The 17,275-nt window shown below is 44.7% G+C and overlaps 1 protein-coding gene across 2 annotated transcripts in view; it reads right to left on the bottom strand.

Moving 5' to 3' along the window:
- Positions 1–17,275, bottom strand: part of SLC38A10 (solute carrier family 38 member 10) — an 85,419-nt gene that overhangs the window by 47,919 nt on the left and 20,225 nt on the right. For both annotated transcript variants that reach the window (XM_081899569.1, XM_081899568.1), the window contains exons 3-8: positions 15,732–15,777; positions 12,553–12,646; positions 10,886–11,029; positions 8,943–9,067; positions 3,166–3,268; positions 372–554 (exon numbers count right to left, since the gene is read on the bottom strand). In XM_081899569.1, coding sequence (XP_081755695.1) covers positions 372–554; positions 3,166–3,268; positions 8,943–9,067; positions 10,886–11,029; positions 12,553–12,646; positions 15,732–15,777 — 695 coding nt within the window. The remainder of the gene's footprint in view (positions 1–371; positions 555–3,165; positions 3,269–8,942; positions 9,068–10,885; positions 11,030–12,552; positions 12,647–15,731; positions 15,778–17,275) is intronic.

The raw sequence follows: 17,275 nt of genomic DNA, 5'->3' as shown, positions 1-17,275 counted from the left end.
AAGCTTGCAGCAAGTATCACCATTTCTCCCTGACCACCCTGAAAGCTACTTAATGCTATTTTTCCATAGAAACATAACCACTTTCTCCTTTTTAGTCAAACATAGCAAAACTTGCTCAATACTACAGTTCCTGGTGATGAAGAAATGAGGAGACATCCGACCAAAACGCCACTAAGTGTGACCACCACCTCTAAGCCTGGAAGGGAGTAATTTTGCTCATTCTTTTCACGTGAAAGATAAAAGTGGGAAGTGGGGGAGAGAACAGAGAAGGGCAAAGATGTGAAGACACTCCTGGTTTAAGGTGAGGGAAGCCTAAAAACATCACAGTTAAGTCAAGAACAAGGAACTGTACTGAACCACAAGGGCTTTACCTGTTGTTCAAAGAGTAGGGTATTCAACGCCTGCCGGCAGGGCAGAATCATCATAGGGAACCCAACAGCTACAGACATCATGAACCCCACACGGATCATCTCGGTCACTACATTCGAAGGGAAGTTCATGAGCACATTCCCCTCAATGTCTCCGATGTAGCTCACATAGCCAAAGAACCCCACCTGTTCAAGGAGGAAAGGAGAATTACTTTCAGTGGTCACATACATTTGTTCAACAGAAAGAACAGAAAACTGGGCGTCCCTTGAGCCTGTCCTCAAGACAGTGGAAGACTATCTTCAATTAATCACATCTTTATCCCACACTCCCAACTGATTAGTCCAAATTCTTTAAGCTCTGGCTCATTAAAAAAAAAAGATATCCAAGATCTCACATCACTTTTGTTGGGTTTCTTTATACATTTCCAAATTCCCATGTATCTTTCCCAAGGCTGGGTGACCAGAGCTGCATGCGGTATGAAAAGAGCAGATGCAGAATGGATTTATGACAGAGTAAAACAAATCCTCTACTATGATACAAAGCAGTGGGATGACATTAAGTCATTCCAAGCACCTGGCTATGACAACATGTAAGGATGCCTTCCAAAAAGTGACAATATTGCAATAACTTCACATTTTCCCTGACATCTCGAATGCGAACACTCACTTTGAAGCCATGGCCACATTTTCATCATCATGAGTAGAGATAATGACCTTGGACTGTTCCAAATACTGCTATGGAAGTCAAGATAGTAACCAAGGGAGTAGAAGTAACCGACCCCAAAACATCAACTCTCCCTTGTCATGACGTTCTCTACATTTAATTGGTTTTTATGTGATATATTTTATGTGACATGGCATACTTCATGTTTTCCTAGCAGCCAACAAGCTTATAATGAAGTACTTCAGGCTACTCTACAAAGGAAGGGCAGGATAAAAATCTGAATAATAATAATAATGATGATGATGATGATGATGATGTTACAAGTGTGGTTCATTGCATTCCCATGTTCCAAGCCCAACCAATGGTATTAATAGTTTGATGGTACTGAGAGGAGAGGAGTGACTACAGCTCAGCAAAGGAGGAACTCTAAAGAAACTAATCTAAATGAAAACAAACAAAAAAAAGAGAGAGAAATGAAAGTGCAGAGTCCTCTGTCAAAGTTAGCTTTTAACCCTTGTCTCACACAGAAAGTGGTGGACCCTCCATGCTCTCTCACCTGGGAGCTTTGCTTTCTTCTCCCAGTCACTCCCTTCCCTGTCTCTCACTCAGGATCCTTCCATAAATCCACCACTTTCATGTGTGTGTAATCCTTGGACCCCAATAACAGCCCAGAGCATAGGACAACAAAGGGGGGGGAAAGCAAAAAAAGAGAAGAAAGAAGATAAAAAAGATGGAAAGAATAGAAGGAAAGAAGGAATGAATGAATGAGCTAACTTCTGATTTTTGTCTGTCAGTTAAATAAAATAAATTATTCGAAACATTCACTCTAGGATGATATCCAACTGTTCTGCTTTCTGTTAAGCAATATTTTCTCAGTCTTGAGACCCAAATGTCTGAAATCAATTCATTTTCTTTTCACACAAAAAGTCCAAAAGGGGCTCTCTAACTATTATTAATAATAAATGCCGGCAGTTTTTTTCTCTAGCCAAACGTATCAACTTTGCCTCCAATAACTTCAATATCCATTCCTCCATATTAAACAATAAATATTTCTGCCTTCGTCAATATAAGAGCCTCTCCACTACGATTAGAGATATTATTCCATAGCTCTTTCCCTGCTATGTATCCATTAATTTGCACCCAGTTCTGTAACTTCCGTTCCCATTTCCTGTTGCGCTTTTCGTGATTTTCCATCCTTATCTAAAAAACCCCATCCCTTCCATTTACACTTCTTCTATTCTTTTCCCAATAATAGCACCAGAGATTTGATAGCTTTTCCCTCTGAGTTCACCCCAAGTTATAAAGGTAAAGGGACCCCTGACTGTTAGGTCCAGTTGCAGATGACTCTGGGGTTGCGGCGCTCTGGGGTTACTCGCTTTACTGGCCGAGGGAGCCGGCATACAGCTTCTGGGTCATGTGGCCAGCATGACTAAGCCGCTTCTGGCGAAAACGCTGTTTTCCTTCCCGCCAGAGCGGTACCTATTTATCTACTTTCGAACTGCTAGGTTGGCAGGAGCAGGGACCGATCAAAGGGAGCTCACCCCATCGTGGGGATTCAAACTGCCAACCTTCTGATCGTCAAGTCCTAGGCTCTGTGGTTTAACCCACAGCGCCACCCCAAGTTGTACACAGAGCCAATTCTCTCTCAGCTGTGTTGATGTCAGATGTCACTCCATCTCTCCTTCCATGACTAACTTGTGATGAACACATCACCACTTCTTCCTCCCGCCCCTTCACAGGCATGTACTAGCCCTAACTCTGAGAGCAGCAAAGGGCAAATGAGGAAGATATGTAATGCTCATCCTGATCTCAGGATACTGATGAAACAGGTTCTACTGTTGTCAGTCCCAGTATTTCTAGTACCTGTAGAGGCATCTCTGGTAGGTATGGATCATGTTAAAACTATATCTTTCTTACTGTTCAATAAGAGTAAGGGGTTTTTCCCACACACACTCCAAGTGCTGTCTCTGCTGCTCCGGAAATGTCCCCAGAGAATGTCCATTGCACGTGGCAGAAAATGTCCCCACAGTTGTTTCTACACTTCTACAAAACATGCTCAGAGGAATATTTTTTACTTTGGGAAGGAGATGGAGCAAAGAGGAGTTGTTGTCGTTGTTTTTAAAGGTTTCTTACCGTAATATAAAAGGTAGTGACCACGTTTAGCGACGAGGCAAAGATGGAACTCATGATTTTAACCGACGGCTCATCCAGACTGTCGTAGGTTGGCAAGACCTGGCTGCAGAAAAGCAGGGAAATGTTAAAACATGTCAGGAAATTCTCCCTTGCCGGTAGAGTGTGCTTGCTGACACCTTCCCCACATGGAATTCAGGCACTTGCCTCTCTACTGCAGTTTACGCCAAGAGGTTTCTGAACACTCACAAGTTTAAGTGGTGCCCGTATATTCCTGCTCCCTCCCTCCCTGCCTGCCATTGCCACATGTGCAATGTAAATATTTCACATATTTTAAAAATAAAAATGTCGCAACGTGAATGACCGCTTGTTTGCCTCAGACACCAGTGGCAGAGCTCCAGACAGCACACTGCAGATTATTGTTCTTGGAGCATCCCGAGCTGATAATTAAAGCAATGCGGTGTTTACAGAATAACGAGCAGGAAGAGAGCTAGAGCATCATATTGTCAAAGAGAAAAGTTAAACAACCAAGACTAAACACTGCGCCTGTCGTATTTCAGCACTGATGCTTGAGCTCAACTCACAGAAAAGCGAAAGGGCCAATTACATGGGGCTTGGGTGCTTATGCACATGGAAAAGCTTTTTCCTAACATCAGGTGTACGGCTTATTGCAGCAGCCAGAGGATGCATGGGCCTGACTTGACCACATGCTCTTGAACACACAGGGACACCTTGAGAGGGTAAGTAGATAGGAAGGTCATTTAGGATAGAAGCACTTATGAAAACTACCATGCAAGAAAGTAGGGTGGTGGTGTGGAAATCCTTAGCTCTGCTTAGCAGCTGATTTATCTATTTTTTTAGCTCTCCATCATTCAGAGGACTGGACAGTTCAGTGCTATTTAAGTATTTACGAAAACGGCAACGTCATGCTATCTATCTGGGTACCTTTATTACCACCACTGTTATATACAATGCAAATGTTGCTTGTCAATACAACCAACCCTGAACATATGCTTGTATATTGAGTGGGGAATAGCACAGCAAAGGTAGGGGGAACTCCAATGTTAGGTGTGTTAGTTGCACGTGAAAATCCAACCTTAGGGAAGTTCTTGTGATCTCCAACAAGAAGCCACTTGTAAGCGGCATCTTCCTTGCCATTCCCAACAAACTGAGATCCAAAGAACAGGTGATGTCAACAGCAACCACTGGCCCTGCTGATTCAATTCAGGACCATGGCACTGAAGGGGTGGGAGGTGGGAGTTTGAACCTTTCCAATTAATGTAATTTCCAATTAAATCTGTGCCTCCCAATGCTCTTTGCTTTGTTTCTGTAAATACAACAGAAACAATGTAAAGACTAGCAGGGTTTGAGTAAACACTTACAATTAACAAAAAATAAGTATAAAAACTATAAAGATGAGAATAGAAGGATAAGAGACAATAACAATTTACCATATGAAGATATATGAAAGCAAGCAGGGGGAGTTAATATGGGGGGATGGGACCAGAAGAGGAAGTTGAGGGAAGTGGGGGAATTTTGATGATTGGACATGTTGCAATAAGATTAAAATGCAAAATTCAATATTTTTTATTAAAAACAAAAGAAAACTGTGCCTCTCAATGCTCTTTGCTCATTGCTACAAATGGTGGCACTATGGGGAGTGGAGGGTGGATTTTAGTTGGCAAAAAAGAGCAGAGACTGAAAGGTTTATAACAGGCACCCCCAAACTCGGCCCTCCAGATGTTTTGGGACTACAACTCCCATCATCCCTGGCCAATAGGACCAGTGGTCAGGGATGATGGGAATTGTAGTCCCAAAACATCTGGAGGGCCGAGTTTGGGAGTGCTTGGTTTATAACCACTCGTCACCAGCAACATGACCCCTATTCAAATACCTGTCCTCCATGAATGCTATTAATTCAAAACAAACAAACAAAAACACCCAAGAGGTCTTGTTCATGGATCTCCCTTGTCACATCTAGTTTGGATCCGAGGCTCAACAGGAAGTAGGGAGGCATTCTATGAAGTACAAGCAATGTAGCAATGGGCAAAAATTGAACGTCTGTATCCAGACGCAGCATACCTTACGATCACTCAGTACTGGAGAACAATTACTCAGTACTGCAGAACAAACAGCACCACCTCGCCCTGAATACGAACTCTCCAGAGGCTACTGTCTGGTTGACAAAATGCTGAACTAGAAGGGACTTTTGGTCTCATCTAGAGCTGAAAATCTTATATATTTTAAGGGAGTAATTCTGGAGTCAGAAGGATCAAAAGTCATTTACTGCCTCTGCTTCCTGAACCATCCCCAAGACATTTTGGCTTTCCAGATATAGCTGTAAAAAGTCCTCTAAACCAGCAAGGCACGTCACACACCAAGCCTCCCTGACTCTCGGGACTCCAGCACACACGACAAGCAGCACACCCTAAATGTGTGCGGAGTTTATTTCTGAGGTAAAATGCCCACCCTGAGGGCCAGGCCAGGATCAAGGCATTCAGGGCGAAGAAGCCTTTGTCTGACAAAACACTTTGTATGCTACAGGCTTAGGTTTCTTCACATCACTTGCAATCACATAAACGCCACTCCTCGGGGTAGACGGAAGGAAGATATTTAGACCAAATGCCCTTTACATTTATCTCTCTATTCCCAAGATGAACACAAGGAGAGAAAGAACACAAACAAGAAGCTCTGGAACCTGATACAGAGAAATAGCAGCTCCTTCTTGATGAAGAGAGAGCTGTTTCTTTTGTTAACAGATTTTCATCTCTGCCATACCAAAAAAAAAGGGGGGGGGAATCCCTTGCATGTAGAAAACAGAAAGGGTGCATTTGCAGCTTTTGGGGAGGGGGGGTTCATTACGGACAGCAAGCGACACAGCTCAGAGAAAAGGGCCCAATCCTACAAAATAAAAGAGGCCTCAGGGGCCAAGCAGCTGGAGTATTTGATCACAGTTAGGGTATCTGAGTCTCATTTCATCTTACAGAGGATGGATGGCCATCCACCAGTCTACTCGGCTGGAAATGGGGACGTGCCCTGCATATTGGAGAAGGGAAAAGGAAGCATAGTGTGGTCAACGTCAAGATGGGTGTTCAGAGTTTTTCAAAAGCAAACGTTTAAAAATACACAGCACCCATTATGCTACATAGGAATGCTTGAGGAATCTGGCATTTGCAAATTCCAGTGTGAACTGACTAACACCCCCTGGACTTCAGCTGATCAGAACTCATACACCAGATTTCACGTTTCCTGGATGTTCTGACATAGTTCTTGGCTGAACCAATGCTTCAAAATGCTTATTTTTGAGAGAATATCACTTTAAACCGCGTATTGAAATACATACAGTCGTACCTTGGGTCTTGAACACCTTGTGAGTCAAACATTTTGGCTCCCAAATGCCGCAAACCCAGAAGTCAGTGTTCCGGTTTTCAAATGTTTTTTGGAACCCGAACGTCTGCCGCAGCTTCCGATTGCCCACAGGAGCTTCCTGCAGCCAATAAGAAGCCGCGCCTTGGTTTCCGAACATTTTGGAAGTCAAACGGACTTCCAGAACGGATTCCATTCAACTTCCGAGATACCACTGTATTTAAATGCACGTTTTTGTGCAGTTCTTTTTTCTTTTGTCTTACCGATTAATGAGGAAACAGAAGAACGGATTTATGGGTGAACACTCGTCAAAGTGAGAGTAGAAATAAGGTTGATTCGCCTTTCCTTACAGTGCTGGCTTCCATTGCACCAGGAACGACAGTGGTGTTAGACTCACCCCCAAAAATAGTGCCTGCCACCTGGGTTGGGACGTTCACTCAAGGATCCACCATGCTTCTGTGTGAAATCCCTGCCTCAAAGGTTACACCACCATTGTTCACATTACAAACAAGCTGTTGTGATGGGGAGACTAGCCTAAGGTCAACATAGGAAGGCTGTAGCAGAGCTAATATTACATTTCTATGCTTCCTGGCTCCCTGCCCCATGCACAATCTGTTAGACCATATGGCACACTCGCAGGGGGCAAAGACGTTTCTCTTTGAATTTGGCAATGACAAGCCTCAATGCCAGAAAGAGCCAACACCACAAGGAAAGTAGGTTTGTGCAAGCCATAGCAACCAGCATTCCGATGCATGTTACTTTTTCGCCTCTAGAGGGAAGGAACTCAGGTCTTATGCTTGTCACTTAAAAAAAAAAAAAGGAGGGGGGAGTGTGAATTGAGAGGTCAGTGACTGCAAGCCTGTCTACTCTGGGATTCATCCGCATGTGACATCATACAGGCCAAGAAGTGTGTGTTATTCTTGCCCTTGGGAAAAATTATAGGTTTAAGCTTTCGGTTTGGCTTGCCACACTGGTGGTGTAGCAATCTATATTTAGATAGATATGTGAATATACTAGTCCAGAACGTATAATTTTCCTGTGTTTCCAACTCCCAACAAATGAAGGTTGGTTACTGAATGGTCGCCACAAGAAAAAACGAGGACAATTTTGGATTTTTGAAAAGCCTGCTGTGGTAACTAGGTACAGCTACAAAAGAATGAATCAACCCTTCTGTCACCAATTATAGCAGAGACACTTAAAACTGAGTGAGGCATGTTCTAGCTGAGAGACATAATAAGCAGGGGGGAAAGGTGAAGAGCCCAGCCGTGCCAAACTAATGCTAACTGCCCATCCCAGGTCCCCAGCTGAACATACACCTATGTTTTCAGCTGGGTCACTTTTCAGAGAAGCCACAAATCAGAGGGTGGCGAGGATCAATGTTATCAGAATGTAAATGGGACTCATCTGTGGATGAAAGCTTCCATCTGTCACAACAACAACAAACCCCCACAACTAAGGATATGCATGTGCTACACCAAAAAACCCCACAAGTTTTCCATCCAGGATAGATTGTGCCAATGCTCAGCATTTGCTTCCATGATTAACTTTTATTGACAGATTTGGGGCTTTGAGATACGCAGCAGAAAGAAAAGAGGGGTGGAAAGAGAGAGAGGGAGGGAGGCATGAGAGGAGAGAAGGAGTTTGCAGTCAGGAAGAAACAGAATACGGGGCCCAGGGAAAGCCACAGGAGGGGGTTGCATTACGTAACAGAGATCCCATTTGGACTACTGAGGTTTCTGAGCCTTCAGATGTCAGTGACTCAAAGTCTCCACCCTCTTCTCTCAAAGCAAGAGGTTTAAAACATGTTGCTGCTGCTGTTTTAATAAAAGCCAAGAGCCTCAAGCCAAACTTTGTTTTGTGTATTGCACAAACAGAATGCGCAGAGCCCTGCCCACAGCCCAAGAGGGCAACAGGAATCCTATAATCAGCAATGTCAACTTGACCCAAGATCTGTTTCCGTTTACTTAAATATTCTTAGCTGAAATTGTTGTGATGCCTAATGAAGACAAACGCGTAAATCATTTTAGGCGGGCTTCGGTGGCCCTACTGTGGTGTAATTATGTCCGCTTAAGTTCTCGTTACCTGTCTAGAACAGGGGTCAGTCGCATCCTTAGTAAAGAGACATGACAGCCAACGGAAAATTACACTGGGGATGTATTTGCCTCCTACGAACAAGAAGCTTCTTAAGCACAATGACTCCAGAGTGAAATATAACCCCTTCTCCCAGCTAGGTAACAAAAGGGTCACAACCCAGTCAGATGCTGTACCTCAGTGGGCTGTAAAATATTTTGATTAAAATGAAGACGAGGGGACCAGATGGTATCTATCCCGTACAGGCCACCCTGATCCTTTGCCCTTAAACAAAACTCCTTCCACCCTGCAATCTCTAAGCAGCTGAAGTTGCTGGTACTTACGACTGACAGGCGAAAGACATGCCAAAGATAGGAATGCAGCGAAAAATGCCCTCCCAGCGTGCGTAACTGACCCGCTGCAGCCACTGCCCGCCAAAGAGGCCGTGCTTGAAAGCGGAGAGCACGATCTGCAGCCAAGGAAAAGAAAAGAGAGGTTACAATCTAGACAACAGAGACGCCAAACCCAAACCAATGTCTGGCAAGCCAGATTGCAACAACCAGACGAGCGCCGTGAAAACGATTAAGGGGCCAGGCATCCCGTTTGGTTGCGAGTGTGAGCCTCCTTCCTGGGGGAGGCCTTGCGCTGTGTCCCGTCTCCTTAGGCCTTGCCCTCCCCCCCCCCACAGGGTGAGTGACCAAACTACAGTTCTCATAAGGTTCCACACATTAACAGTGTGCCACACACAGAAAGGGTTGCTTAGTACATTAATAATTGCTTAAGTCAAGTAAGAACTTAGAATATGAGGTTGAGTGTATGTAAATATACCAAAATCTTGAGGGAGAATTTCCTGAAGAAAGAAATTAAATATTATAGCTTAATCTAAGAAGAAATGTAACATATGGACTTCGTTTATAAATATATAAAAACCGTGAGAGAGAATTTACTGAAGAAGCCCGAGACTCTTCATGGGCGAAACAGGTGACAAACGCCGGCACCCTGTCTAACTCTTGTGCGTAGCATCACCGACATCACCGTTTGATCCAACTTACCTTTGTGAATATCTACAGGAGCCTGGCTAAAGGAACCTTTAAAGACTGAATCTTCCTTTGGGACACAATTTGAATGAGTTTTCTGTTTGTGGCTTCTGTAGTGGATCTTGTACATAGCTCTCTCAATTTTGGGATTATTAATATAAGATTTAGAACGTAGAATGGTTTTTTAGTGTTTCGTGTGCCGCTTATGTGCTGCTTACTTTATACTGGTCTACTCCACACAGAAAGGGTGGCAAGAGAACTGAGGCTTACTCTCCACCGATTCTGCCGTCAAACGGATGCTTTGTATGCTACTCAAACTTTTCACTGGCATCCCATCCCTTTCCCATATTCAGGACAAACTCCTGGCCTCACCTTTAAAGTTCTCTGAGGCTTTGTCCCATGGCATCCTTTGGATCCCCTTTCCTGCCCTACCCTTCTTGTAATCTTGGGAATGATGGAAGCTTGAGTCCAGCAACATCTAGAGGGCCACAAGCTCCCCACCTCGCCACCAAACTAGCCGCTTTCATTCAGCATCTTAAAGAGTTTGCACAACTTTATATGCTATTTCTAGAGTGTGGCCTAAGAAGACATGTTTTTATCTCCCAGCTAGAAGCACTGTGGCTGGAAAGTTTGTGGGGGGAAGTGAGAAAAACCTAGGACCGCCATTAGATGTGAGGTGGGTATAGAGGCCGAGGCAGAATGCTTGTTTCAGGAGAATTTGACAACTGGCTCAGGGCCTGCGGGCCTGCCAAACCCTCAACAAGCGAACCCTGATAATATACACTCTGTGAGAGAAAGCGAGGAAATTAATGAAGGGATCTTCTGCAATCTGTGTGGCCTAAGAGCCCATAGTGCACTGTGGTATATAAAATGTGCTGAATCGCTAGAAGCTGGGGACGTGGCATGATCTCCCTGGAAAAATGTGTAGCATTAAGTAGTATATAGAAGACACATTCCCAAGTCTGTGGCCACATAGGACAGCAAGCGGCCTCTCTGTTACGGGTAATGGTCGCCCTCTACCCAGCAGTGCCAGTAACATTAAATACAGAAAGCCTTTCAAATCGAAACCCCGAGCCTATGAGCTCCTGCCAACAGGCAGACCTGGCATCCATTTGAATGTCCTCTGAGAGCCCACCCACGAGGAAAGCTTGGGACACCGTGGAACTTGAAATTTGTATTGCGGTTTCCCTAAGATGAATTAACCACCAGCCACGGAGGAAAACAAAAGCCTCCCAGTCATTAATACTGACCACAAACATAAACACTGTGTAGAAGATCAGAGCCATGGCACTGAAGGACTGTATGGAAGCCATCATGTTCCTCTGGAGACTCAGCGGGAGCACGATGCAGAGGGAGATGATGAAGAGCAGGACAATGCGGAACCAGCCGCTCACCTGGAAGATGAGGAAGAGTTGCAATGAGAACATCCAAAGGACCTCTGGGGGAATGGGCCAGCTGCCCAGCAAATTATATATAAACCATGCATACATAAACGCAACATATACACACACAATATAAGACACAGCAAGACTTAATGCCTTCCCCACCCACAATACACCAAGATTAAGATTCACTCCAAAAGCAAAGGAAAGGCAAGGAAACGCCGGCTTGCTAGGAAAAGCGGCTTCCCACAGGGCGTTCTGTGATTAACTTACATAGTCACTTGGTGCCACTGTTGCTCTACGAAGCTCTTAGCGAGCCCCGTTTTAAAAGCGAAAGCATGTTGGCTGTTTTAAATGGTAATCCGAACACAACCTATTTGAATATCTTTTATGTACTTCCAGCAAATAAAATGAAAACTAACCTTGCTGCAGAAAGGGGAAGGGGGGGGGGTGGAAATGAAGGAAGAGATGGAAGTCTTGGAAATTCTGACCCAGAAAATTAACCGGCAGCTTTTTGGTATTTATTGTAGCGGGAGGTTTGGAAATGCCTAGAAATATTTAATACCTAATTTGGCTTTGCTTATGACGCATCTTTTAAACTTCTCGGCTCCTTAATCAGAGCTTAACTACATCAGGCCGGAGCAGATAAAAACCGTGCCAAAACACTATTGAATGTCCATTTAGCTTTTCTGGCCTGCCCCTGCCCCTAGGGATTGTTCTCTGGTCCCTATTTCCCCAAGGGGAATTCAACTGTTCCTCTGTCGAAAAGGCAAACAGCAGATATGCTATCAGTGCTTGCACTTTCTTGACCCAGTTTGCCAGGGAATTCACAATCCAGTTGTGTATCCCTTTTTGGAGCTTTGAGATTAACAAACAAACCGGGTACAACCTAAGGCTTACACTATAGCCCTGAAGTATTGTTCGGTTCTCCAAAGTGCTGGATCCCCCAGGTCTGCCACAGACTTCCCCTACGGTCCTTTAGCATTGCTATCTCCTGGTTTTTTGTCGACAGCATCAGTGTAACAGGTCCAGCTCTGCCTAGTCTTGCTTCACATCACTACCAAGTCAAAACACTTCACAAACAAGATGAGAAAATCAAAACAGTACAACAATGGGGATGGGTGGGTGCAAACACCTAAGTCCATTCTACTGGAGTCCATGGACTAATGCAATAAATGTTTCTGGATCTGAACATAAGTGTAGCTACTATATAAACAGAAAGAGATAGTCTTACTACTAAACTAAAGGAAACACGCAGGAAACCGAACACTTGCAGAATATCCATTTGGGGCTGACCCTTGGACTTATATGTGGGAGTTAAGTTTGCCTTGGATCAGGCTGTTATGGGACAAAGTGCTATGTGGCTTCAGCGCTTGCTACTAACTTTGAAAACAGCAGGCTGGAGAGATGCTTGGATGCATCACAACAATACTGTTCAGGCAGGACGCATTCAAAAGCAAAAACTTACGCAGAACAACAGGAAAGGGGAAATGTTCTGAATTGCTGGTGATAAGGTCAATATGAAGCAAGCTTACCTGGAGCCCGAACAACCGGGCAAAGAAGTTGGATCCCAAGTCTCCAATAACAACGTAGAAAGCGATGCAGGTTCCTAGCATCAGTCCAATCATACTGCAAAAGCACAAAAATGGGCAGGTCACTCCAAAGCAGAGTATTCCCTTGGAATGCAGCCCTTATTACATGCCAGGTATGTGCTAACGGTGGACGCGGGTGGCGCTGTGGGCTAAAGCCTCAGCGCCTAGGGCTTGCCAATCGAAAGGTCGGTGGTTCGAATCCCCGCAGCGGGGTGCGCTCCCGTTGCTCGGTCCCAGCGCCTGCCAACCTAGCAGTTCGAAAGCACCCCCAGGTGCAAGTAGATAAATAGGGACCGCTTACTGGCGGGAAGGTAAATGGCGTTTCCGTGTGCTGCGCTGGCTCACCAGATGCAGCTTTGTCACACTGGCCACGTGACCCGGAAGTGTCTCCGGACAGCGCTGGCCCCTGGCCTCTTAAGTGAGATGGGCGCACAACCCCAGAGTCTGTCAAGACTGGCCCGTACGGGCAGGGGTACCTTTACCTTTACCTTATGTGCTAACGGCAGCATTCCAGATGCGATCTGCACTCAAACACTGTGAACAGTAACATCATCCACTACTGATGCCCTAGACACCTTTGCTGTGAATTTCCCACCACCTCACTAAAAGGACAGCTTCAAGAGAAGCATTGATTCTGTATATCAGGTGCCTGAGCTTCATGCTCCTTAACGCAGGCAGTGAGCAAACACAAAACGACAGAAATATGGTTGACACCAACTTCTAATCCAAACGAAGACGTCCACATCTGCTATCACCAGAGGCGCAGTCTAAGAAAGGCAGCCTAGGGGGGGACTAGGCCTGTAAAGTGAAACAAGCAGCCGCTGAGACACGATGGGACTCCAGATGGGCCAAATTTATTAGTGAGCCATAATAGTGCCATGTTTCGGAATGCACTGACATTACTGCTAGCAGTCTACGTAGTAAAAACAGACCTACCTGCACATATAGCATGATCCTAATGGTGAGTATTGCTCTAAAGAACCCAACAAAGTCACAGAGGATCTTACATGTAAGCCACATTGCCAAAGCTGCTTCCCTAACTTTTCATAAGCTCCAAATTAAATGCTTCCTAAATCCAGTCTCACGTGGCACATTTTGATTAGTAGCGCAGGTGAAGCCCGAACAGTCCCATTTCACACTTTGTGCATAATGGCAAACTTTTCTCCACCAGAAGAGAATGGAGAATTTGCAGGTCGACATTTCAAAAAGCATGCACGCTTTTCTTTTGTGCAGCTGCTTTCATGTCACGCAAGTGTTTTATGAAATAATGTCAGGCTACGGGAAGGGCCATAGTGGAGGTGCGGGGTGTCGGCTTTATGAGACACTAATAAAGGAGACACCTTAGCAGCGATACAACTCAAGGAGGTTAAAGCCTCCAAGTGCATGCATGTTAATTTAACTGCCTTTCCAGAGCCAGGAATGGAACTCTACTTTGGGAATGTGCTTTAAAAGGAGCTATTATTCACTTACACACTTTCAGAGGGCGTGAGCGAGTGTAGCATCACACACAGTTGGGGATGGGAGGAACCAAGCTAGAAGCCCCACTCTCCACAGAGTGGGCTGGGCTTCACCCCCTTCCTGAGGAGGTTGGGCGTTTTAATTAAGTGATCATCCTGGGAACCCGTGCCCTGTTCCCTTTCTCAGCGGCACGGACCACTTCCCCTCCCATTTCCGATCGTATAACATCCCCACAGCAATTACAGAGATTGCTCACATAGAAAAGAAATGGCAAACGAAGCGCTGAGAATATTTTTAGTCACCTCTCAAAGCAGTTTAGCAGCTGGGAATAAGGAAGACAGCCAGGATCACATGACTGTCCAGCACGCCAACGGATTCCCACTTTGAGAACCTCCATCATAAAAAGCAACTTGGTGATGCCACGAGCGCTCAAATTACAGTCTGATCTATCTGCAGAGCCCCTCTTTTTACTGCGTTAGGGACACACGTCCACAGTTGCAGGAGAAGACAAGTCAGAAGGCTTCCCTAGGTTTCTCTTCCACAGCTTAAACTCTGGGGCAAACCAAGGCTAAAGATGTAGTGGAGCAACATCTATCTTTATAGGAGAAAAGTTTTGGTTAGATGCAGCAAAGACCTCTGAACAATGACAGCAGCATTGTGTCATTATTATTGTTGCTAATATGATCATATTAGCAACATATCATATTATTGCTAATATGATCTAGTGACATCCTGGCTCTACCGAGGGCGATACAATCACAAACAGGATAAAAAACCATGCCTACTGAATAATGGACAAGTCTCTGCACAGACCAAAGCCGGAGAGTTGAGCAGTTCTTCCCTGTGTGAAAAGCCAAGTCATCGTATGTGATTCGTAATGGGTTGAGCAGCCCAACCCTCCTAACAAAGCAAATGGACCCCATCACCTCCAGCTTGAAAATGCTGGGACTGCAACACCAAGCCATTTACTCCAGCCACCTTAACTAATAAAATCTGCAGGAGTTGGAAGCAAAATTATAACGGATACTTCTAATTCTGTAGGGTCTCGCCCACAATAATGCGAGGAAACAGCTGTATACATACCATGTTGTTGTTGAAATGGCCAATTGCGTATTCAGATGGGTTTAAATTACTTTTACCCAATAGGAGCACTGCAACGTTTTGTTCAAAGCTTAAAATGTGCACAACACCCTCCCCACTTTTCTGCCTAAATAATTATGGCATTCATCCGGATCTTAAGCAATGAGTACCTATTGATGGAGAATCCAGAATTCTGGGAAGATGTTTGAGAAGAGAAATGCCCACCCTAGGTACAGTGGTGGGACATTTGTGGCCCTCCAGCTGTTGGGCTCCCGATTCCCACCAGCCTCAGCCAGCCTGGCCAATTTTCAGGGATGATGGGAATTGGAAGTTCAGCTAACATCTGGAGGGGAAGAGGATTCTTCACCCCTGCCCTACAGGTCGGACCAATATGAGCAAATACTGTCAAGTTTCCTAAGAGAGAGGCTGGAATTAGCCAAGAGAACCAGAAAAAAACCCAAAGGTCCAAAACAATAAATGGCACACCAGGTTTGAAGGGATCAGAACTGATAATTTAAACTATATATAGATAATTTCAAAGACTGGAATTTTGAAGAGGGAAGTGGGGTAAAAAAGAAAGTTACCTGGTTTCCACAAGCATTTTCCCAAGTTTTCCATAGGCATGGAAGGCTAGAAAGAAAAGGGGGAGGAAAACACACACATCACCGTCACAATTATTCAAACATATGTTCAAAACGTGGCATTTTTTTTTAAAGGAACAACAGCCACCAGAGGCTATTCAAGAGGCAGGGCTTTGCTAGTTTTGTATTTCAGAGTTAGTTTTCTTCTACCCCACAGCCACTCTGGGACTGCCCCCCACCCCACGCCTTGGCATACCATTCACAAATCAGAAGCCACATAAAAACAAATTTGGGGGGAAGATTCAAAGCAGGTTCTTCCCTCCCTCCCCCCTCCACCCACAAAAAAAAACTCAACAGCACTAAATAGGAGTTACACATGGCAACTATTAGAAGAAGAAAGTCAGAGCGGAAAAAGAAAATATGTGAGCATGAGAGACTGTGTGGCAAAAAGTTACTGCAGTGCAAAATTTCAATCAAGTCCCCATTTTTATTCCTTCCTTCTCCATTATGACTGAACCACTTTGTGCCGCTGACGGGAGGATTGAGATGGTGCCCAGAATGTGCAGCCACCCTGAGAATATCCATGATTCACAACCCACACCAAAGGGATTTGACCAAGAGATTTCTTTTTCATTTCATACACTGGTCACCGCTCGCAGCACAAAGCAACCGGCATCCTTGAAATCACCGTTCCTCTGGAAAGCTCAGCTTGTATTTTCAAAAGGCGTTTTACTATGGGGATAAGAGGGAAATTGCCACCTCCGGTTCTGAGGGAGAGAACCTTTTTTAACCTGGGTCTCTTACTAATGCCACACATTCATGTGAAATGTTTACAGAAGGCAACAGGGCTTTCAGCCCCTCGGCTCGCACAATGTGCATGTTTTCTTGGTGAAATCTGCACATACAAAAACAGCAAAGAAAAAAGAAAAAAGAAAATAAAAAAGGATCAGCCGCCCAAGCGCAAGGATGTAATAAAATAAGGGATAAGGACAACAGAAATGGGAATAAAGACAACAGAAAGGGCGTATCCTTCTCCAATGGAAGGCTGAAAGATAATGCCGCCTTAGAAATAGATAGATAGATTGATTGTTTTTTAAAGCAGATTTTCAATTAAAATGGATCAATTAAACAACAGACTTGGGATCCATCTGTTGAGTCAAGCAACTGCGGAATGAAACTACCCCCTTCAGGCTCAAGATACCTCAGAGGTGGGGTCAAGGAGGGGGGGAAACGCTTCCCTCAAATTTCTTTCAAAAGCTCCCTTTGAAGCAAACCCAACCTAGTTACAAGAGACAGGTTGCTTGGCTGGCTCCAACTACCTGGATCTAAGAGCAGGAAGTTTGGTTACCAAGGTGTTCTCCTTTTTACTTTGGGCTGCTGTTAACTGCTCGAATTTCACAGCCCACATCCTCTGGCCAGGTCTGAGGAAAGTGCTTGCTGATTTTTTCTTTTCTGCCTGCAGAATCAGAGTTGGAAGGGACTCCAAGGATAATTTAGTCCAGCGCCCTGCAATGCAGGAATCTTTTGTCCAACGTGGGGCTCAAACC

The sequence above is a fragment of the Podarcis melisellensis genome, assembly GCF_964234715.1.
Source record: "Podarcis melisellensis genome assembly, chromosome: 2".
Lineage (NCBI taxonomy): Eukaryota > Metazoa > Chordata > Lepidosauria > Squamata > Lacertidae > Podarcis > Podarcis melisellensis.
This window is presented reverse-complemented; position numbering and strand designations above follow the sequence as displayed.